The following is a 24,236-nucleotide window of genomic DNA, read 5'->3' as shown; positions in this document are numbered from 1 at the left end:
AGGACGTGAGCAGCAGGCTTACAGCCTGCTCCCCATCACTGCCTGAGCTCCACTACTCTGCGCTGCACCCCCTCATCCCCCTCCTCCACCTCCATGGAAAAATTGTCTCCAGTCCCTAATGTCAAAAAGGTTGGGGCCCACTGATTTATATTACCCCACCCTTACTGATCTTGAGATTGTACCCTTATATTTCGCAGCTGCACTTGTAGGATACAGTTCTTATCTTGTAAACGAAAGCAGCCCTCTGTGGCCCTAGCTCCAAAGTAATTCTAAGAACCTTCAATTCAAGCTTTAAACAGCAGCCAATATTTTGCCTGCTGGTAGTTCCTAGGCTCCGTTTCCTAAACTTGAAATCCCACCTTTCCTTTTGGACCCCTGCAAAAATTCCTAACTTTTCAACACAAGTTAGGCATGATCTCCTTCAGGAAAGCCTTGCCAAGCCTCGGGGTATGGTTCTGTAGCACCCTGTTCCTATCCCTATCATAAGCACTCGGGCACTGTATTGCATTTATCTATTGAAGGGTTATCTTCCCCCTGAAGCTGAGTTTCTTGAATTCAACAACTTGCATATACTTGAATCTTCCTGACTTCTACAGTACCAGGCAAGTAGTGGGGCTCAATTAATGTTTGATAAACTAAATTGAAGAGTGAGGCGGGGAGGACCGATGAAAGGGTCTGAAAAAGGATTTCAGGGTATGAAATCTTGCTGGGTGCGGGGACCTCAGCAGCGCAACCGAGTTGCAGGTGGGGAGAGACGCCACAGAGGTGAGTCGTGGGACGGCAATGAGGTCACAGAACCATGAGGCCAAGGTAAAGTCATTATTAACACGTGCAGACAAAACTTGGCGAGGGGGGAGGGTCTCCCGGATCTGGTGTTAGGGTGAGGGTGGGGGGACGGGTGTTTGGCGCGAGGCCCCACTTTTGAGTCGTCTTACCGCAGGAACCAGAGACCGCGGGAGGGGCCGGGAACCGTTAGGGAGACAAGGACGTGCTTGGTAGCTGGGTGCCGAAAGCCCCAGTCACCCCCTACGGCCACAAGGCCCAGGGGCCAGACGGCCTCTTCACAGCGTCAACCGCCAGGGCACTTTCCCTTCCACGCCATTTCACTCTTGAGGGCTCTTTCCTCACAGACCCCGCACAGTCCTGCGGCCGCAGGGGCAGCCGCCGCCGCCCAAAAGGGAGCCGCCACCCTAGGAGCTCTCGCTTCCCTGGACGTCATGTGACTTGGCGAGGTGACTCGCATGCCCTCTGAAACAAGGCTACAGACGATGGAACCAGAGAATCTTATCTCGGACTGACCAAAGACCCAGGGTTAGCGTTCACTCTCCCTTCAGAAGGGGAGCCGCCTCGCCTTCCCCAGGAAGGCGCGACCGGAAGGGGCGGGGCTTCCGCCCGCACCTGGGCTTCCGCTACCATGGCTTCTCGAGGGGTCGTGGGCATTTTCTTCCTCTCTGCTGTCCCCCTCTTGTGTCTGGAGCTCCGGCGTGGGATCCCAGATATAGGTAGGTGTGGACTTTTTTTTTCCCTTGGCACTCATAGCTGGGTAATTTTCACAGGAACCTTGCATTGCGTTACCGCCTCCCTGGCGGTGTCGCCTCTGAGCGGCTTTACTACAATTCCCAGACTGCATCGCGCCCGCCTCCCGCTCCCAGGGCCGGCTCTACTTCTCGGAAGAATCCTCCGCCCCGCCCCCAGGTCGGAAGAAGTTTTGCGTACGAGGGGAGGGAGGCAGAAAGCAAGGGGCAGGTCATAGGACTTTCACGTTGTGATGAGCGCTCAAAAGGAAGTAGGCGGATAGGATGAAGGTTTTCTGAAGAATTTAGACCGAGATTTAAATGATAAGCCACCAAATCCTTGAAACGCCGGTGGAGGGGAGGACGAAGGACGGGTGCAGGGGGAGGGAGGACTATACTAGGCAAAGGGGTGAAGGCCGTTGAGGCTGGATCAAGGAGAATCTAACTCCCTCAAGGAGTCTGATGCCCAGAGATGTTACTTGAAATAAGAAATAAAAAGAACATGCTTGTAAAAAAGACTTTCCAGAAGCTTTCTACTCACTTAGGCTATATTGGAATATAACAAGACCATTCATTATCCAAATGATTAGGAATGTCGAATTTAAACTCACCTTTTCCAATTCACCTGTTCCCTTCCCTTTACAGATCCATCCCTACTCTGCTCATTATACTCTGCACTAATATTGGAGTCACTAGTCAGGGAAAGTTTTTACTGAGGGTTGCAGGAGATTTGCTCCCACCATCAGCTCTGATTACAAAGAAATAAATACACTCCTTAAGGGCAAGAGACCACATCAAGTTCGTTTTTGTATTCCCCTCTCGTACGACAGTGTCTGATAAAACTAGGCCAAGAGTTCTAGAAAGTATCAATATCCAGGTATTAAATTACTTTTGTAATGGTCAGAGATACCCTAGATTTAATTATGTGTTGTATTTGAACAATACCTGAATCAAAAGCTAATGCTGTACAGTTGGATGACAGAAAAAAAAAATCATATTTCTTCTCTAGACAACTTTAAATTGCTGGGTTTTTAAAATTTCATTTTACATAATATATATGTTTTGTGTTAGTATATAAGTTTTTATAATTTCCTCTTTAAGCTTTAGTTAAGTGACTCATTACCCCCTGATCACATTGGTAAGATGGTTCCTCTATATCTCCGCCATGTAACACTTGAAAATGAAAAAATGAAACAAGACTAAAAAACTACTGGAGGATAGAAACCATTTTTAACCCAACATTATATCTCCTCTTCCTCAACATTTAGCAAATTGTATTACACAAAGTAGGTACTCGTTAGATTTCTGCTGATTTAATTTTCACCTTGGTTCTTAAAATAAGACCAAATACTGAATTTTTGCTTTGTTTCTAGACAGACACATAAATAATTTTATTTATAAAATGACTCAGTAAGTATTGAGAAATAGAGAAGCACACAGTTGCACAATTTTGAGACAGAGTCTCACTCTGTCACCCCTGGTACAGTGCAGTGGTGTTGTCATAGCTCACTGCAACCTCAAGCTCCTGGGCTCAAGCAGTCCTGTCTCAGCCTCCAGAGTAGCACGTGCCACCACACCTGGCTAATTTTTTTCTGTTTTTAGTAGAGATGGGGGTCTCACTCTTGCTCATGCTGGTCTGGAACTCCTGAGCCCAAGCGATCCTCCTGTCTTGGCCTCCCAGAGTGCTAGGATTATAGGCGTGAGCCACTGCACCTGGGCCAGTTACACAATTTGTGAGAAATAAGAGAATTACATGTCCTGAAAACTTTTCCTGGTAATGACAAATGATGAGTTTCAGTGCCCAAAGGTGAATATAGTTGGCCCACTGTATCCATGGGTTCTGCATCTTTGGTTATAACCAACTGTGGATTGAAAATATTTGGAAAAGGTTGGGTGTGGTGGCTCACACCTGTAGTCCTAGCATTCTGGGAGGCCAGGGTGGGTGGATTGCTTGAGCTTAGGAGTTCCAGACCAGCATGAACAAGAGCAAGACCCTGTCTCCACAAAAAAAATTAAAAAGAAAATATTTGGAAAAAAAATGGATGGTTGCATCTGTACTGAACATGGACAGAGTTTTTTCTCTGTCATTATTCCCTAAACAATACAACTAATTCACATAGCATTTACATTGGGTTAGGTATTATAAATTATCTAGAGGTAATTTAAAGTATACAGGATGATGTGTATAGGTTACATACATTTACTACACCATTTTATGTAAGGGACTTGAGCATTCATGGATTTTGGTATCCATAGAGATCCTGGAACCAGTCCACTACACACACTGTGTATCAACCAGATCATAAGACAGATGGAAAACTTAACTTTTACCATACTTTTCTAGTACATATAATCTTCTAATGTGTATTATTTTGTCGAGAAAAGTGTTTTTAATTTTAATTTTTTTTTTTATTTGTAAGGAATTAAAGATTTCATTTTGCTGTGTGGCCGGATTTTCTTACTGCTTGCTCTTCTTACTTTAATTATTTCTGTGACTACCTCATGGCTTAACTCATTTAAATCTCCCCAAGTTTATCTGAGAGGTAAGTTTATTATTTATGCTAACCTTTTATACTTTTCTACTGAAATTTCTTTCCTTTATTTATTCTAGAACTTTGCACAACAAAAACTGTTTTACCATTGATTTGTGATGTGTAATTTTGAAAAGTAATCATTACAACTTAGTCATGATTGTTTTGAATGGACTATAAATCTCAATTTTTTTCATGACAAATTGTACATTTTCCTTATATATGTTTTTTTGAAACTATACCATTTCTAAGTTGTTATATTCTAAGTTTCCTAACTTGAAATTGTGTGTTTGTGCCGCTTAACTGCTGGTTCATACCTACGTTTATAAACTGTTCTACAAAGAGTAAATTTATCTACCATTAATTTCTGAAGACTTTGCATGCTTCTGAATTTTTCATTCCATTCCAGCACTTTTTTTTTTTTTTTTTTTTTTTTTGAGACAGAGTCTCGCTTTCTTGCCTAGGCTAGAGTGAGTGCCATGGTGTCAGCCTAGCTCACAGCAACCTCAAACTCCTGGGCTCAAGCGATCCTGCTGCCTCAGCCTCCCACGTAGCTGGGACTACAAGCACAAGCCACCATGCCCGGCTGATTTTTATATTATATATATTAGTTGGCCAATTAATTTCTTTCTATTTTTATGGTAGAGACGGGGTCTTGCTCAGGCTGGTTTTGAACTCCTGACCTTGAGCAATCCGCCCGCCTCGGCCTCCCAGAGTGCTAGGATTACAGGCGTGAGCCACCGCGCCCGGCCTTTTTTTTTTTTTTTAAGCACCTATGTCATGTGTATAGTTAAATGTTTTTAATTTTAGGACATCATGCTTGTTCTTATTTTTGTTTCCTTTTTGATAAGCAAAAGTTTGTGAATTCTAGAAGCCTTTTAAAACAACATTGTACTTAGCCTAAGAACAAATGAATCTTAAAACTAAAAGCTGCATCTCTTATATGCTATTGGGAAGAGGCTTGCCAGTAGTGAATTTGGTATATTGTGTTTTGTTCCACTGTTTGTCTAAATGTAAGTAAACAAAAGGAAAATGAGCAGTGTTTAATTTCTAGCCCTTTCAAATTAACTATGAATAAAACCATAATCCTTGGCTCACGCCTGTAATCCTAGCTCTTGGAAGGCCGAGGCGGGCGGATTGCTCAAGGTCAGGAGTTCAAAACCAGCCTGAGCAAGAGCGAGACCCCGTCTCTACTATAAATAGAAAGAAATTAATTGGCCAACTGATATATATATAAAAAATTAGCCGGGCATGGTGGCGCATGCCTGTAGTCCCAGCTACTCGGGAGGCTGAGGCAGAAGGATCACTCAAGCCCAGGAGTTTGAGGTTGCTGTGAGCTAGGCTGACGCCACGGCACTCACTCTAGCCTGGACAACAAAGTGAGACTCTGTCTCAAAAAAAAAAAAAAAAAAAAAAAAAAAAAACCATAATCCTAAAAGCTTATACTGTTCAACCCAAATGCAAAAGACAATGTGCTTTGGGAGGCCGAGGCGGGTGGATTGCTCAAGGTCAGGAGTTCGAAACCAGCCTGAGCGAGACCCCGTCTCTACCAAAAATAGAAAGAAATTAATTGACCAACTAAAAATATATATATACAAAAAATTAGCCGGGCATGGTGGCGCATGCCTGTAGTCCCAGCTACTTGGGAGGCTGAGGCAGGAGGATCGCTGAGCCCCGGAGATTGAGGTTGCTGTGAGCTAGGCTGACGCCACGGCACTCACTCTAGCCTGGGCAACAAAGTGAGACTCTGTCTCAAAAAAAAAAAAAAAAAAAAAAGACAATGTGGATATTTCAAGATCTCTCAATCACAGATTTTGGATTTTGTTTTTCTTTTGGTAAGTTATTTGATCTCTTATACTTCAAATGACTCAGTTGGAAAATTAAACAGTAACATGGTAATTTCTCTTAGGAATTTTGTGTTAAATATATTCTGATATCAGGAAGATATTTGCTGCATACATTAAACTAGCAGGTCAGGTATTCAATTCCATGTTTTATAAAAAGAAATGTGCTCTTGACACAGTTTGTACCTTTGTGTTGTCGGAGTACAAGTCAGTTGGTACATTTATGGGTTGTCAATTTGAGGCTGAAGGCTAACACTGTCTAATAAGTAATATTAAGACTGTATATAGTGCCTAATTATTGGCAGATTTTCTTAAAATGAGTAAAAAAACCAACTTGCTCACACACTTTCTGTTTTCCTTATTGTCATCAGATATCGAGATATAAAGGTTTGCAAGATGAGATATATCTAAAGTTTAGAAGCAGTCAGTTCTCAGCGGCTTTAAAGATTATCCCTTGCTATTGATTTATTTTAAAAGTATATTCTTTGATTCAGAGTCTGGAAGGAGTCTGAAGATCACTGAGCCTGAATGATCATGTAACAAATTAGTGGCCTAGTTGGGCCCTCTGATTTCCTGTTGGGTTACTGCTCTAATTTTAGTTTTATAAACTTGGGGAAATATTTACTGCCATAGAGAGCAAGTTGTCGGTAGAAGGATATGCTCCTATTCAAGGAACAAAGTAGTTCAAAGGATATGTTTTCCTAGATGGATTATTCCTCAAGGTAATACTGTTTCTGGTTCACTGTTAATATTTGTGAGCCATTCTGAATATTATTATTGCTGTATCAGAAAATTATTCTTTAAATGTTCTTTTAAGAATGGAGCCACATACTTAAATGAAACTAACTATACCAAGAATAAAAGAGTCCACATAGCAGCAGAAATCCTTTGTCTTGACAGTCAATGGTCAATAACCGAATATTGGTTCGGTCATTATAGGAGATGCCAAGCACACACCACCTTTGGGGACTAGGCATATTGCTTTCTCCGCCATGTCCAAGGGCAGTGGGATGCACTGCTCATGCCTGCAGTGCAGCCTCCACACTTCATGTGCAGTAATGGGCTTTCATGCCAAGCTGTGGAATTGCTGAAGCCCTGTCGGGCCTGCAGGATAAAACCTGCCAGAACATTCTAGAAGCTTCCTTAGCAAAACTATTACAGTTGTCCCTCAGTATCCATGGGGGATTGGTTCTAGGACATACCAAATACAATGTAAATGCTACATAAATAGCTGTTATACAGTATTATTTAGGAAATGATGACAATGAAAAAAGTCTGTACCTGTTTAGCGAAGACACGGCTATCAGAGGCCTAATTACATTTTCAATCTGAAGTTGGCTGAATCCAGGGAACACTTAGATACAGAGGACCAACTGTACACACATTACTAATACTCATCAGAGAATTTTTGTTTCAGAGCAGAGCTTTTATTATTGATTTTCTTGTGGATTTCCTTGTTTCAACTGTCTGTATATATCTCATTTTCATTTATTGAAAAATAGAATCATTTTGAAGGCTTTTTATCATTCCCCAGATGTTAAAATCTACAAACTATTTTCAGAGAAAAAAAACCATTTGACCTATTGATATTTGGGCATTAAAAGGCACTTTTCTGTTTTGATGTCTTAGAAGAAGAAGAAGAGAAGAATGAGAAAAGGCAAAAACTTGTGAGAAAAAAGCAACAGGAGGCACAAGGTGAAAAGGTAAAGTATAATTTTTCGAGAGTATATGGAGAGAATACAAAAATATCTGGGGCATTTAAAGTTAAGCCTTCTGTGTTTGTGCTAAAATTTTAAAAATTATTATTGAGATCAAATTCACACAACATAAAACTGACCATTTTAAAGTGCACAAGTCAGTGGCATTTAGTACATTCACAATGTGGAGCAACTAACACCTCTATTTAGTTCTGAAACATTTCCATCACCCCAAAAGAAATCCCTGTACCTGTTAATCAGTCACTCCCTACTACCTGCTCCTCCTATCCTCTGGCAACAACCAATCTGCTTTCTGTCTATATGGATTTACCTATTCTGGATATTTCCTATAAACGGAATTGTAAGCCTAAAATTGTAGACAAGTGGCTACAATTGTACAGGTGGCTCAGACCTGTAATCCCAGCACTAGAACTTTGGGAGGCCAAGGCAGGAGGATCACTTGAGGCCAGAAGTTTAAGACCAGCTTGTGCAACATAGTGAGACCCCATCTCTACCAAAAAACAAAACCCCAGAAGTCTCCAGTTCTTTTTTTTTTTTTTTTTTTGAGACAGAGTCTTGCTTTGTTGCCAGGCTAGAGTGAGTGCCATGGCGTCAGCCTAGCTCACAGCAACCTCAAACTCCTAGGCTCAAGCGATCCTCCTGCCTCAGCCTCCCCAGTAGCTGGGACTACAGGCATGCGCCACCATGCCTGGCTAATTTTTTCTATATATTTTTAGTTGGCCAATTAATTTCTTTCTATTTATAGTAGAGACAGGGTCTCGCTCTTGCTCAGGCTGGTTTTGAACTCCTGACCTCAAGCAATCCGCCCGCCTCGGCCTCCCAGAGTGCTAGGATTACAGGCGTGAGCCACTGCGTCCGGCCTCCAGTTCTTTTAATTTCAAAAATATTTTCTACTTTACTGTGATCGAGCTGTACAATTAACGCTTCCAGATGAGCTCATGCCTTCTAGAATCAACAACACGAGAGGGCATTATACTTTGGAGACACTGCTCAAACTCTAAGCCCCTCAAGGTCAGGGACCGTGTCCTGCTCACTTTTGTATCTGTAGCTCCTACCAAGTTTTTGTTGCACTGAAAATACAACTAAACAATATATAGTCACACGGCCATACAAACATAAATAAAGAACATTTGTTTTTATTTGCATTTTGTATCAATGCAAATTCTTAGAGAATGATGCAAAGTGGAGGTTGCTGGTTTTTTGGCAAAATTGAATTAGTGGCCAGGTGTGGTGGCTCATGCCTATAATCCCAACACTTTGGGAGGCTGAGGCAGGGGGTAGCTTGAGGCTAGGAGTGTGAGACCAGCCTGGCAACATAGTGAGACTCTGCCTCTACATAAAATTAAAAAATTAGCTGGGCATAATGGCGGTGCCTGTGGTCCCACTACTTGGGAGGCTGAGGCAAGAGTATCGCTTGAGCCCAGGAGTTCAAGGTTGCAGTGGGCTATGCCTGCACCACTGCACTCCAGTCTGGGTGACAGAGTGAGACCCAATCTCAAAAAAATTAGTGTGATAACACAATTTCTTACCTAGTTCGTATTTACAACTTTATAGACAATGTCTACAGACGTTATTTATAGACAATGTTATAGTTAATATATAGTAACAACACCTAATTTGTTTTTTTAAACAGGCCAACAGATACATAGAGAACGTTTTAAAACCTCACCAGGAAATGAAATTGAAAAAACTGGAGGAACGCTTCTATCAGATGACGGGTGAAACCTGGAAGTTAAGCAATGGTCACAAACTTGGGGTTAGAAAATATTCTTATTTTATATTTTGAATCCTGTTATTACTTATGTTTCCTTTTATGTGTTTTGATTTTTCAAAAATTGAGAACAGTGCTAAGCTGTGAATAGTCTGTTTTTAGGAGTCTTTACTGATAATGATTATATATCAGTTTTTATTCAGCATATTTGTATCAAATGGTTAAGTGGTTTTTGGTGCCTAAAGAGCATATAATTTGGACTGTAGTCTTTGAGAAAACTGTTGAATGAATCACTGTTTTCTTATATGAGAAAATTCTGCTCTTTCCTCAAGTAAGATCTTTAAGGTAGTCAGCTCACATTATATTCATTATATTTGGCTCTGTTTTTTAGAAGTCAAATTAGCCTTTGACTATTTTTTCCTTTGGCATTGAATATGAATGTTGTTCATTGCTAATGGAAGTTCATACCATAATTTTAAGTTTATTTATTTATTTCTTTTACCAAGGGAAAGGAATATGGCTAAAGGCATTAAGTTTTAGAGTAACTGGCCACAGATTTTTATGTGTGAATCCATATCTGTCCCCAAAACTTTTTTGACTTTTTGTTTTTTGCTTTCTGTTTCTACTGCACCTTTCATCATCTTGTAATGAAAATGATCCAGTAAAGGTAAACAGGACTTTTATAGTGAACCAGAGTCCATTTTTACTCATTATGTAATGGGAAATATGTCATAAAATGACCAAGGGTAGGCAATAAAAGGAATGTGAGAGATGGGCAATGTAAAAAGCAGCTGCTCTAGGTAGTGATTTTACTTCTGAGTTGAGTTTGTCTTCTGTTCAATGTTGTGGCTGATATAGACATTGACAGGCTGATGTTAGCCTGACAGATCTCTTTCAGAAATGGTCACAGTGGCTGGGTACAGTGGTTCACGCCTGCAGTCCCAGCAACTCAGGAGGCTGAGGTGGGATCACTTGAAGCCTAGAGTTTGAGACCAGCCTGGGCAACACAGCAAGAGCCCTGTCTCTTAAAAAATTAAAAAAAACAAAACAAAACAAAAAAACCAGGCATGGTGAAGGTACACCTGTAGTCCCAGCTACTCCAGAGGCTGAGGTGGGAGGATCACTTGAGCCCAGGAGTTTGAGGCTACGGTGAGCTATGATTGTACCACGGGACTCCAGCTTGGGAGACAAAGCGAGGCCTTGTCTCTTAAAAAAAAAATTAAAAAAAGATTGGTCACAATGTGAATTACTCATTCTTCCCCTTGCTTTTGGGCTATGTCTTCGTGGTACTAATATATTTTAACCTGATTGGTAAGGACAACAGAAAGTTAGGGACAGGGTAGATCATTGGTGTCATTGTGACTCAACATACTTGGGACTGTCAAAAAACATCAGAATCAGAATGTGAGAGCTGAAAGAAAGGGTATCATCAACTCTAGCAGTGTGGTTTGCAGTGAGGCAGCCTAGGGTTGGCCAGTTAATTGTTTGGCATTAAGATCTCTTTCTTTTTAAAAATTAAAACGGGGTCTCACTATGTTGCCCAGCCTGGTCTAGAACTCCTGAGCTAGAGTGATCCTCCTGCCTCAGCCTCCTGAGTTGCTGGGACTGCAGGCTCATGTCACACGCCAGGCAGCATTAAGCTCTCTTGATTTCCATTCCCTATGCTCCTTCCTTCAAATTTTTTTAGGATAAAGGAAGGACGATAAAATTCCACCCTGGTGGAATTTGGTGAACATTTTAGTCTAATTAGGAGAACTTTTTTCTCTTAGAAGATGAGTAGCTATGGGAGGAGGAGGGAGTTACTGAACTAACAAGCGTATGTTTGAGATTTAAGTAAAATAATTTAAATTATTTTGCTAAGGAAAAAGTTTTGGTAGATCATAAAGAGTCATCTTGATTTCTGAATTTGAAAAGTAAAAACAAAACATTTTTTTTTGAGACTAGCCAAGTGCAGTAGTGAGAAGGGGGAAAGAGTTTATATATAATAAGATTCTAGGACCACATTCAGCTGTAGAAATTCTGCATGATCACATATGTAGACATATGTTTTCACATAATGTTCTATTTTCAGTCTTTTATTTATTTTTTTTATTTATTTATTTATTTATTTTTTCACACACTTATATACTCTAATATTTTCAGTCTTTTAAAGCATAATCCCTTGCACTGTTTTGCTTCCTTTGCATATTTTCAAGGTGTTTTCTTTCTTTCATGCTACTGAGAAACTTGAGGGTCGGTTAAAGATGGGAAGGGCCCTGTAGCCTTTTGTCTGTCTTGAGTAAACCCCAGAAGTATATGTGGGTAGTTTCTTCTAGATGTTAGGCTCCATGTTTTCTTGTCTAAGGAGATAACGTTTTAATATTCTGGGTCTCATAATGGCTTACTTAGATTTTTACACTGAATTGCCATCAGGGTAAAAACAAAACAAAACAAAAAAACACTTTTTTTTTTTTTTTTTTTTTTTGAGTCATAGTCTCACTCTGTTACCCAGGCTAGAGTGCCATGGTGTCAGCCTAGCTCACAGCAACCTCAAACTCCTGGGTTCAAGCAATCCTGCCTCAGCCTCCCAAGTAGCTTGGGACTACAGGCATGCGCCACCATGCCTGACTAATTTTTTTCTATATATTTTTAGTTCAATTAATTTCTTTCTATTTTTAGTAGAGACGGGGTCTTGCTCTTGCTCAGGCTGGTCGCAAACTCCTGACCTCGAGCGATCCTCCCACCTCGGTATCCCAGAGTGCTAGGATTACAGGCGTGAGCCACCACGCCCGGCCAAAATAACCATTTTGAATAGAATAAAGTCTATAGAAAGCATCTCTTTAGAAATTGTTTGTTGTTTTTGACCAGGGTGATGAAGATTCGGTGCTTGAACGTGCAAGTCAGACATCTTTTAAAACATCAAACAGAGAAGCAGCAAAGAGACAGAACTTGCCTAAGCCTTTAACCGAAGTGCCACCACCTGCTGAACAGCCCACGTGGAAGGAGGTTCGGTACCTTATGCCTGTCACTGAGGTGTAACAGTGTTCTGAGCGAGGTGGTTATTGAGTGAAGAACAGGACTGGCTTTTCATCCACATGGTGTCTTCCCACTACCTTATAAAGTGGTCGCTTTCATTAAGAATTACTTACCTTGTTTCATATTAATGTTTGGAACCAAACTTAGAGGGAAGCTAAAGATAAATGATAATGGGTTTAGAAAATACTCAGTTCCTTTTGAGGAAGTAATTTGATCATGTAGATAGGAAAAAATATAATGTTTACTAAGGGAAACATTCCTAAGAGGTCGCTTAAGATATTATTAAGCCATATTTTGTAAGTGTCTAATACCTGTTATTAACATGAGCATATAATTTTCCTCCCCGGCCCTACTGCAATCAGTCACTTTGGAATCGTGCCCAGGTTTATTATACATGCTTTTCCTTTCAAATCTTTAATCCCTAAATTGATTCCGGTTTGGAGCTAGAAAAGACTGGAAATAAGAAATCTGTTTTTACTGACTCTCAGGCAATGCTGGGAGGCTATCTAGTTCCTGAAAGCAGTTTCGAATATATTCCTTCTCCATCTGAGATTTCCTGATCCCAGAGTGGACACTGAAGATAGGAATCAGATTATTGAACTGACAAATATCATTAACATTTTAAAAAGATCTAATGAATGAAACAGACTAATTAAAAATTCAAGTTTCTACCTTGATGTCTAGTGATAGAAAAAAAAAAAAAAATTCAAGTTTCTTTGCTTTTTGTTAATAACACTGTCTTGGGCTGATGATAAAATTTTGCTTGACAGTCACATATGCTTTTGATACCAAAGGAAAACAAATGGATTATTAATATTTAGTAAATGAAAGTAATGTTTGTTAGATAAAATATAATAAAACATAGAGTCTATAGTATTAAAAAATAAAGAGTCCTTCTAAGGTAAAGTCGTTGGTAACCAGTGTTTTATTAAGAGAAAATGGTCTGAATATCCAGTTTCTTACTAGATTAACAGAAATAGGGGAAGTTGAGTAACTGACAAAAGCAACCATGGTGAATGGTTGTTGGCAATTTCCTAGGAGCATCAGTGAAGAAAAATATATGTTCATGTTAAAATGTGTATATCAGTGACCCTAAATAATTTTGGGATATTACTGAACTTAATTCATGTTAATATGTATTGTCTGCTTTGTGTGTGTGTGTGTTGTTTTCTTTTTTTTCATAAAGAGACAAGGTATCACTGTTTCCCAGGCTGGACTCTAACTCCTAGCCTCAAGTGATCCTCCTGCCTAAGCCTCCCAAGTAGCTGGCATTATAGGCATGAACCATAGAGCCCAGCTTGTTTTTTAACATTTTTTTCACTGCTTCAATTGACCAGCCTTAAAAAAATAATAATAAAAAAATAAAGCTGGGCACGGCAGCTCACACCTGTAATCCTAGCACTCTGGGAGGCTGAGGTTGGTGGATTGCTCAAGGTCAGGAGTTCAAGACCAGCCCGAGTAAGAGTGAGACCCTGTCTCTACTATAAATAGAAAGAAATTAATTGGCTAACTAAAAAAAAAAAAGAAATATATATGTATATGTGTATATATATATATATATATATATATATATATATATATATATATATAGTAGCCGGGCATGGTGGTACATGCCTGTAGTTCCAGCTGCTTGGGAAGCTGAGGCAGGAGGATCGCCTGAGCCCAGTTTGAGGTTGCTGTCAGTTAAGCTGACACCACGGCACTCTAGCCGGGGCAACAAGAGTGAGACTCTGTCTCAAAAAAAAAAGAAAAGAAAATAGTACATTTTTTATATTCTGTCTTGGAACATCATAAAAACAAAATTCTTTTTTTTTTTTTTTTTTGAGACAGAGTCTCACTTTGTTGCCCAGGCTAGAGTGAGTGCCGTGGCGTCAGCCTGGCTCACAGCAACCTCAATCTCCGGGGCTCAAGCGATCCTCCTGCCTCAGCCTCCTGAGTAGCTGGGACTACAGGCATGCGCCACCATGCCCGGCTAATTTTTTGTATATATATTTTTAGTTGGTCAATTAATTTATTTCTATTTTTGGTAGAGATGGGGTCTCGCTCAGGCTGGTTTTGAACTCCTGACCTTGAGCAATCCGCCTGCCTCGGCCTCCCAAAGTGCTAGGATTACAGGCGTGAGCCACCACGCCCGGCCAAAAAAACAAAATTCTTTAAATGTGTATAGATTGGTAGCTATCATCTCAAATCCTATTTTTGTGATTTATTGTTAGCAAAAAGTTGCTTACCAAAAAACTGTTTATTAATTGTAAAGTCCTTTAAATGGCCTATTAATTTTAAAAATGTTTATTAATTGAACTGTCATTTTCATTGTAAACTTTTCAGAAATGTATATTGAAAGAAAAGATGTATCTCAGCTCTATATTGAAAGAAAGGCTTCTCTTTGAGATTTTTTTTTGCTTCTTGAAAATTTTTACATTCCTTTCACCAATACTTTACTTTTCTTTAGGTTTTTGATTTACCTGAAGAACCATCTGAAACAGCCAAAGAAGTAAGCTTTGTTTTTTGCTTTGAAAATTAATTTTCTATTTTCTTTAAGTAATTGTGTCTTATCCAAACTTGGGTTTAGAAAGAAAAGACAGCATGTCTTTGGACTGTAATTAGGTCTTGTTTTGAGTTTTTGGAAGCGAGCCATCTGCTGAGCTGTCTTTTAGAGCCACTGCCTCAGGCATGGGATACATATGGGCTTTTCCAGAACTGCAGATCAGCAAATGAGTTACTTATTAAAAGAGAATCAAAATAGGCAGATGACTTAAAATTGTAGTTTTCCTTTTCAAAAAAAGAAAATGTAGCTACCTTGTAGATGTTTTCATTGAAGGATGGTTTGCTGTTTGGGGGTCTGGGATGGGACTCACTCCCTGTTTTGCGTTGAGTTGCCTTCCTGCCTTGGCCAGCTTAGCAACAGACCCTTCCCTAATGTACGGGCAACATGTGTCCTGAGAGCCATCAAGTCACTTGAGCAGTAAACCCAGAAGCAGAGCCCTCACGGCTTGCCATTTCTTAGAGCTCAGCAACTGTTACTCTCTTTGGAAACCATTTTTGAAGCAGCCATAAAAGCAATTGGGAGGCTCTCATTTTTGTCAGCACATTTGTAATGTTTAATATAATAATACCCTGAGGAAAATCTGAAAGTCATACAAAGACAATGAAGTGTGTAATCGAGATACCAAACCCCAGGAAAAAAACAAAACATTTTTTTTTAAGTCTTCTAATTCCGCTGTTATACCCAACAAATTCATGCCCACAACATGTCTGTCTTGATCCTCTCTTCTCATCAAGTTCTGGGTTGGTTGGTATCCATGACAACCATTTTATAATATAGGAGTAATTAGCACATTGACTGCTGCACTAGGAAAAAAAAATTTTTTTTCCTTGGGACCATGGTGTTTTATCACATAAAACACATTAGAAAGGATCATTTTGTTTTCAGAGTTTAACTTTGAAAACAAAATGATCCTTTCTAATTTAATCAAAAATTTGTAATTTTTTATTACTTTTTGTGCATGAATTACGTGCAGACTTGAAAAATAGTTCTCAGGCTGGGCACGGTGGCTCACGCCTGTAATCCTAGCACTCTGGGAGGCCATGGTGGACGGATTGCTCGAAGTCAGGAGTTCAAAACCAGCCTAAGCAAGAGAGAGACCCCGTCTCTACTATAAATAGAAAGAAATTAATTGGCCAGCTAATATATATAGAAAAAAATTAGCCGGGCATAGTGGCATATGCCTGTAGTCCCAGCTACTTGAGAGGCTGAGGCAGAAGGATTGCTTGAGCCCAGGAGTTTGAGGTTGCTGTGAGCTAGGCCACGGCACTCACTCTAGCCTGGGCAACAAAGCAGGACTCTGTCTCAAAAGAAAAAAAAAAAAAAAGAAAGAAAAATAGTTCTCATAGCTTCCAAAGCGAATAGATGTATGAGTTACATATACTTCACGAGGCCCCAGGCTCAAAACTAGCGTGAGTTAAATACAACTCACACGGCAGTTCATGTGTTAAATACAGCGTAGGTTTGACAGGGAATACCTTTTATGAACTTACCCTGGCTTTGAAGCATATGATATCATTTCTGTAGAATATAGTTGTCACTGAAGTTCCACAGATGATATAGACATCAGGCTGTCAGTGAATCCCTTGAAATTGTACCTTTTCATGATTGTAGGTAGAAGACAATGCTTTTCTTTAGATTCTCAGGTCTGTGTCCCTTGAGAGGTTAAGAAGCTTCTGTGACAGAGAAACTGGTCTTGTCATTGGCAGGCCATGTTCTCCTGTTATTTATTCCATTTTATTTCGTTTCTACCTTTTTCCAGCACTTGATAGATGACATTTAGTCTTATACTCATTAAAGCATATGTCAGAATAATGGAATTTTAGAGTGGGAGAGGACCTCAGAAACCATCCCGTACCATCTCCTCGTTCAAAGTTGAAGCCACCAGGCAGGAAGAGTTTCCGAGGCACCTCGTGGTAGAACCAGGGTTAGACCCAGCCCTCTGGCTGTAGCCAGGACCGCTTACCCACTCTATAAGCAATACTGTCCTGATTTCCTTCTCCCTGCTCTGATTTTTGATTCTGCCTCTTCTGTTTTTGGTTAATAAAGTCAACAAAATTATGGTAAATAATTGTTACCTGAAAATCACATGTAAAATGTATAACCATGAATATACTGCATTAATTGGCACAAACAACTTTTATGTTATGTAATGAAGTTCTATTAAGAATACCACTAATGGGCCAGGCGCCGTGGCTCACGCCTGTAATCCTAGCACTCTGGGAGGCCGAGGTGGGAGGAGTTCAAGACCACCCTGAGCAAGAGTGAGACCCCATCTCTTCTAAAAATAAAAAATTAGCTGGCATGGTGGCGCATGCCTGTAGTCCCAGCTACTTGGGAGGCTGAGGCAGAAGGATTGCTTGAGCCCAGGAGTTTGAGGTTTCTGTGAGCTAGGCTGACGCCACGCCACTCTAGCCCAGGTGACAGAGCAAGACTGTCTCCAAAAAAAAAAAAAAGAATATCACTAATGTATAGTTGATACCACTTGATACTTTTACAGTATATTGTATTCTCCACTAATCAAGAAAAGCTAATAAATATTGGGATCATCACTGGGCAAGGCATTTTCTATCTGTGCAGTTACTATTGCTCATAGATTTCTAAGAAGTCAATGCAAAATGTTTTAATTTTCCTCTAACCACTCACAAGACTTCAAATGTCCCATTCTGTCTTTATGTAATCCTGTTCTCACGGACCTAAATAGTGTTATCCTGCCCCTGGTCTGCTGACCTGGTTCTAAGCAGGTCAACGTAGCAGATTTTTTCAGGATAATCAGAATAGACTTTTTAAAGTTTGGAGTATTATCATCATCATAGAAGTTACCAACAAGAAATAAAATAAAGCATTCTATTTAGAGAAGTGTGCTGTTCCAACCCATCTTCCACTCTAATAGAGTATTTTTTTTTTTTTTGGAGACAGAGTCTCACTTTGTTGTCCAGGCTAGAGTGCCGTGGCGTCAGCCTAGCTCACGGCAACCTCAAACTCCTGGGCTCAAGCAATCCTGCTGCCTCAGCCTCCTGAGTAGCTGGGACTACAGGCATGCGCCACCATGCCTGGCTAATTTTTTCTATATATTTTTAGTTGTCCAATTAATTTCTTTCTATTTTTAGTAGAGACAGGGTCTCGCTCTTGTTCAGGCTGGTCTCGAACTCCCTGAGCTCAAACGATCCGCTTGTCTTGGCCTCCCAGAGTGCTAGGATTATAGGTGTGAGCCACTGTGCCCAGTCTCATAGAGTATTTTCAAAGTTAAAAAAGCCATGGGTAGAGTAGGGAATGTGATATACCATAGTTACCCAAGGTTTGGGGATATTTATCCTTGTAAATTATGTAATTATATTGTTTCTGTCTTTCTGCAAGATGCTATTTCCTATTTGTCAACTTAACAGTTTTGCTCTAGTATTATAATTGCTACATGCAATATAACATAACCAGTACATATCATCATATATATTTAAGCCTGCTCCTACCATAACAAATATATTTCAATCCCTAAGCTATGTAACTGTTTCATGAGTACATATGTAAAAGGATAATTTCACTTTTAGAAATACTGGATATCATAATTTTTAGGAAATTCTCTATTTTCTTATTAAAGTGAAGCCCATTAAACGTCTGATATCACCCACAGAATAGAGAGACATCTTTTCTGTATTGCCAGGGGAAGGGATTAGCACTCATTTTAGAGAATATCAGAGCTAGATGAAGCTTGCACTATATAGATGCATGTTTCTGCATATGAAGTGACTATATAATAAGCCACATGAGAAAATTCCTGTTATCCTAAAATCCTGCTGGGATTTAGGAGCCGATCCTTAATAAGTAACATGCATTTCTAATGAGAGAAGGTATGAAAAATAATGCAATTCTTATTTAAGCAGTACACACCCTAATGTATTCAGTGCCTGTTATGTATTTAGTACTGTAGCTATCTACAGAGTTCTAAAATATTCATATGGTTAGATTTTTTTAAATGAGAGGAAGAAATAACCCATGGTAGTCCAGAATTCTCAATGGAATATGCACCATATGTTACTGTTTCACTTTTAAGTTGAAAAGACCGTCACCAAGAATTTTAAAGTAATTTGAAAATAATTTTGTTAATCATCATAATTACTATATCACCACAGCAACTATTTGCATCATTGTAAGCTGTCTTATTTCATTTTAAGGAGTAGCTGGAAAACAAATTTTAATTTATTGCTGCTTTTTTTTTTTTGAGACAGAGTCTTGCTCTGTTGCCTGGGCTGGAATGCTGTGGCGTCAGCCTAGCTCACAGCAACCTCAAACTCCCGGGCTCAAGCAATCCTCCTGCCTCAGCCTCCCGAGTAGCTGGGACTACAGGCATGCGCCACCATGTCCGGCTAATTTTTTTTGTATATTTTTAGTTGGTCAATTAATTTCTTTCTATTTTTTTTTTGGCAGAGATGGGGTCTCGCTCTTGCTCTGGCTGGTCTCAAAATCCTGACCTTGAGCAATCGCCCGCCTTGGCCTCCTAGAGTGCTAGGATTACAGGCGTGAGCCAACGCGCCCGGCCTATTGCTGCGACTTTTAAATTAGATTTCACTTTCGTATCTGTTTTTGAGACACTGGTTTTCTTTCCAGTTTGAATCGCAGCCTATACATTTTCCCCATTCATATGGCAGGCCACTACACTGTCAGTAACGTTAGGAGAAAATGCACAACCAGCCCTCACAGTAATAGCAGAATAACTGCTAGATTTCAAACAATGACATTTAATTTCCCTCAAGTATTTATCTAATCATAATGAAAAAACATTAAGTCACTGTCTTTTTTTTTTTTTTTTTTTTTGAGACAGAGTCTCACCTTGTTGCCCAGGCTAGAGTTTGTGCCTTGGTGTGCCAGCCTAGCTCACAGCAAACTCCTGGGCTCAAGCAATCCTTCTGCCTCAGCCTCCCGAGTAGCTGGGACTACAGGCATGCGCCACCATGCCTGGCTAATTTTTTCTATATATATTAGTTGGCCAATTAAGTTCTCTCTATTTATAGTAGAGACGGGGTCTCGCTCTTGCTCAGGCTGGTTTTGAACTCCTGACCTGGAGCAATCCGCCCGCCTTGGCCTCCCAGAGTGCTGGGATTATAGGCGTGAGCCACCGCGCCCGGCCTGGATTGGAATTCTTACCTGAACATTTTTATTCCTTAGGTAGTTACTGTTGCTTTCCGATGTCCTAGTGGGCGTGTCCTGAGGAGAAGATTTTTTAAGTCTTGCAGTTCCCAGGTAAGTGGGGAAATTCACAGTTTGAGAAATATTTTTGTTGACTTTGGCAATAGTTTATTCACATGCGGTGGGGAAGGTATATCACACTGTCACCTGATAGTGCCATCAGATGACGATAAAGGACATTATATGTACTCTACGTGCAGAAATGCGGATAATTAGATATATATCTGTGCTGCTTTGAACTGTGATCTCTGCATTCAGAGTTTGTTCTTCCCTTTGCTATATTTTCCTTCTTTTTGGTTTTAATTACATTTTCACGGTTTTGTGGGTGAGATTTTTTTTTTTTTTTTTTTTTGAGATGCAGTCTTGCTTTGTTGCCCAGGCTAGAGTGAGTGCCATGGCATCAGCCTAGCTCACAGCAACCTCAGTCTCCTGGGCTCAAGCGATCCTTCTGCCTCAGCTTCCCGAGTAGCTGGGACTACAGGCATGCGCCACCATGCCCGGCTAATTTTTTCTATATATATTAGTTGGCCAATTAATTTCTTTCTATTTATAGTAGACACAGGGTCTCGCTCTTGCTCAGGTTAGTTTCGAACTCCTGACCTCGAGCAATCCACGCGTCTCGGCCTCCCAGAGTGCTAGGATTACAGGCGTGAGCCACCGCGCCCAGCCTAGATGCTTTTAAATCCTTAGGAAGCAGCCAGTATTTAGAAATAAGACTGTGTTTGTTAGTGATAATTTGGAAAACATGAAAAAGTAGAGAGAAAAACAATTATATCTGCAGTGTGAAGCCAAAACCAATTAATAGTATTTTGGGATATTTCCATTTCTAATTACAGTTAAACATATAATCATGTGTGCATTAAAAATATATGTAAATAATTTTCCATCCTGATCGTTGCATTTAACCCTCTGTGGTAAGAATGCTTTAAGCCCTAATGGAAAATACTGGTGGATTTAACTGCATAAAAATTAAAAATTTTATAAAGAAAATGTTCATAAAATTAAAGACAAATTTGAAAAAAATTTTACTGTTTATCTATGATTGTCATTTTTTATAAGGTGCTTATACAAATCAAGGAAAAGATAAACACCTAAGTAGAATGGCAGAAAAAAGCACGTATATCAGGATTTCCTAAAGAAGACCAAGTGACAGATAAAAATATGGAAAAAAAAGTTTGACCTCAGAATCAATGAAATGCAAATAAAATAGGACACCATTTTCTACTTATAATGCCCAAATTTGGCAAGTGTGTAGGGAAAACAGGGATTCTCATAACTTGTTAATGTGAATGCAAATTGGACCAGTGTTCCTGTAGGAGAATTTACCATTATATTTTTGAAATATTTAAAAATATATCTTTTGACCCAGTAATTTCATTTGTGAGAATGTGTTCTATGGAAAAGACAAATATTCAAAGATATAAATGTCTTTTTCTGTAAGGTTAAATTAAGGTATATCCATATATTAGGAAATTATTGAGCTTTAAGTATTAGACAAAGATGTACCTTGATTACATGGAGTGTCAGTAGGTTCTCGGATGGTGGCTAGCAGCCGAAGTCAGGGATGACCTGTATTTGAAACAGCAGCTTCCCCCAGAATATTCCTTCATCCATCTTTCTTGCTAAAACAACAAATCTTCCTTTGTTTAAAATAAGCATTTTATGTTTCAAAGTAGGCATTGACTTTAGGCAATAGCAAGTAGAAATTTTGATCATTACTATGGAAATCTTCCAGACAGGAAATGTTATAAAATTATAGGAATGGTAGCTGGGTGTGGTGGCACGTGCCTCTTATCCCAGTTACTTGGGAGGCTGAGGCAGCAGGAGGATTGCTTGAGCCTCCTGAGTAGCTTTTCTTGCAATATAGCAAGACCTCATCTCTAAAAAAATAAAAAATAAGGCCAGGCGCGGTGGTTTACACCTGTAATCCTAGCACTGTGGGAGGCCGAGGTGGACAGATCGCCCAAGGTCAAGAGTTCGAGACCAGCCTGAGCAAGAGTGAGACCCCATCTCTACTAAAAATAGAAAGGAATTAATCGGCCAATTAATAATATACGTAGAAAAAATTAGCTGGGCATGGTGGCGCATGCCTGTAGTCTCAGCTACTCGGGAGGCTGAGGCAGAAGTATTGCTTGAGCCCAGGAGATTGAGGTTGCTGTGAGCTAGGCTGACGCCACGGCACTCACTCTAGCCTGGGCAACAGAGTAAGACTCTCTCCAAAAAGCACAAAACTAAACAAAAAAGTTATTAAGGATCATTTGCATCTCCATATTTGTGGCCAGCTCTTTTCTTTTAAGCTCTGGAAAGTTTCTCTGAAGGGTGTGCAAGTTCTGTTTCATTACTCCCGGGGACATGGTTTGACAGTGACAGAATTGTACAATGTCATGGCAGTCTAGAGGGACACTGTGTGCACAGTACTTGATAATGACTAAGCTTTTTATCTCGTAGGTCTTGCTGGACTGGATGATGAGGCTCGGGTACCACACGTCCCTGTATAGCCTTTCCACTTCCTTCCCCAGAAGGCCCGTGGCAGTGGCGGGAGGCTTGTCCCTGGGGGACGTGGGGATTACCGTGGATACTGTGCTCAACCTGGAAGAGAAAGAGCAGAGCAACTAGGAGAGTGACGAGAACTACGTGTTCTACGCAAAATCAGTTATGCCGTGACCTTTCAGGACAATAAAGGCTTCACATTAAACTCATGCCATACCTTGATGGGGTCCAAGGCAGTAAACACTTTCAATGTTGACATTCATGGGGACGTCAGCATAAAGGATTGTCCTCTGCACATAACAGTCTGTGGACTGTGCCACCTTACAGTGTACTAGATGAGAATGAGGTTAACAAATGTAACTAATAAGGCCGTCAGTAATTTCTATTTTTCCCAGCTGACATCATTTCTCCGTGTGTTAGAAAGCAAAGTCATAGGACCGTGGTTTCTGCCTCTCTAATCCATCTTACCACACAATGAATGTTTCATAATTCAGTCGAACTTTCTCAAAGTGTTATAAGTAGTAATGTTTATTCTGCTGTAGTTCTAGAGTTTAAGAAGAAGTTTGAAAACTCTTTACGGCTTTAAAGTTCTTTTTGATAGGTATGTATTACACTTTACTCAACTAATGTTTGCAATTTATATAATTTTGCCTTGTATTAAGTTATAACATTTACAGAGTTCCAAGTGGATCAGTATTTTTATATATGTCTCTCTCTCTATATATATATACATATATGCATATATGTGTGTGTGTATATATATATATATATAGAGAGAGAGAGAGAGAGAGAGAGAGATTGGTGGGGGTCTCACTATGTTGCCCAGGCTGGATGGAGTGCAGTGGCTGTTCACAGGCTTGATAGTAGCTCACTGTAGCCTCAAACTCCTAGGCTTAAGTGATCCTCCTGTCTCAGCCTCCTAAGTAGCTGAGACTATAGGTGCACACCACCATGCCTGGCTAATTTTTCTTCCTTTTCTTTTTCTTTGTTTTAGAAATGGGGTTGCCCAGGCCAGTCTCAAATGAAATAAAACTATGAAAGCACACCAGGCACAGTGGCTCATGCCTGTAATCCCAGCATTTTGGGAAGCCAAGGTGGGAGCATCACTTGAGGCCAGGAGTTCTAGACCAGCCTGGGCAATATAGTGAGACTTGGTCTCTACAAAAAATAGAAAAATTAGCCAGGCATGGTGGTGTGGACCTGTAGTCCCAGCTACAACAAAACAAAAGAACAAACCATGGAAGCATTAAAATATAGGTGAATTTTTTAAAATATGTCTGATCATTTCCTTTTCCTGCTTATCTGTAATAGTATATTCATGCATTATGATATTGAGTTCAAATTCCAAGTATATATAAAAGTCTCTTTGTAGTCACTCCTTTTTCCTTTCCTGCATTCTATTTTAAAAGTCTGTTCACCTGACTCCCATATGTGTTGCCCATTGTACCTCTTCTGTAGAATTTATTACACTGTATTCCAGCCATGTTTTTGTTTTCTGAAATAGGTAATCACTTAAGGGCTGTGTCTTTTTTTCCCCCCTAGAAGTACCTACTATATAGTAAATGCTTAACACTTGTTGGGAAATGAGTTGTCACAATCTTTTTTTGTAGTCTCTGGAATATCCCACATTCAAATAAATGAAAAATATTTTTCTGATTCTAGATTGATTCATTGTAAAAGTGTTTTAAGC

General features: G+C 39.9%; 1 protein-coding gene across 2 annotated transcripts; it reads left to right on the top strand.

Moving 5' to 3' along the window:
• The first annotated feature begins 921 nt into the window (after positions 1-921).
• Positions 922-22,751, top strand: UBXN8 (UBX domain protein 8). 2 transcript variants are annotated; one of them, XM_012784132.3, is made up of 8 exons: positions 922-1,502; positions 3,935-4,057; positions 7,519-7,592; positions 9,241-9,363; positions 12,166-12,303; positions 14,783-14,824; positions 20,036-20,110; positions 22,505-22,751. In XM_012784132.3, the coding sequence occupies exons 1-8, from the start codon at positions 1,415-1,417 to the stop codon at positions 22,670-22,672; spliced, it is 831 nt and encodes a 276-aa protein (XP_012639586.1). In that variant the 5' UTR covers positions 922-1,414; the 3' UTR covers positions 22,673-22,751. The 2 variants fall into 2 exon arrangements, with proteins under 2 accessions (XP_012639586.1, XP_012639587.1); XM_012784133.3 differs by lacking the exon at positions 3,935-4,057.
• Positions 22,752-24,236: the final 1,485 nt, after the last annotated feature.

Source organism: Microcebus murinus, chromosome 24, assembly GCF_040939455.1.
Source record: "Microcebus murinus isolate Inina chromosome 24, M.murinus_Inina_mat1.0, whole genome shotgun sequence".
NCBI lineage: Eukaryota > Metazoa > Chordata > Mammalia > Primates > Cheirogaleidae > Microcebus > Microcebus murinus.
The sequence above is the reverse complement of the archived record's forward strand: the minus strand, read 5'-3'. Positions and strand labels throughout refer to the sequence as shown.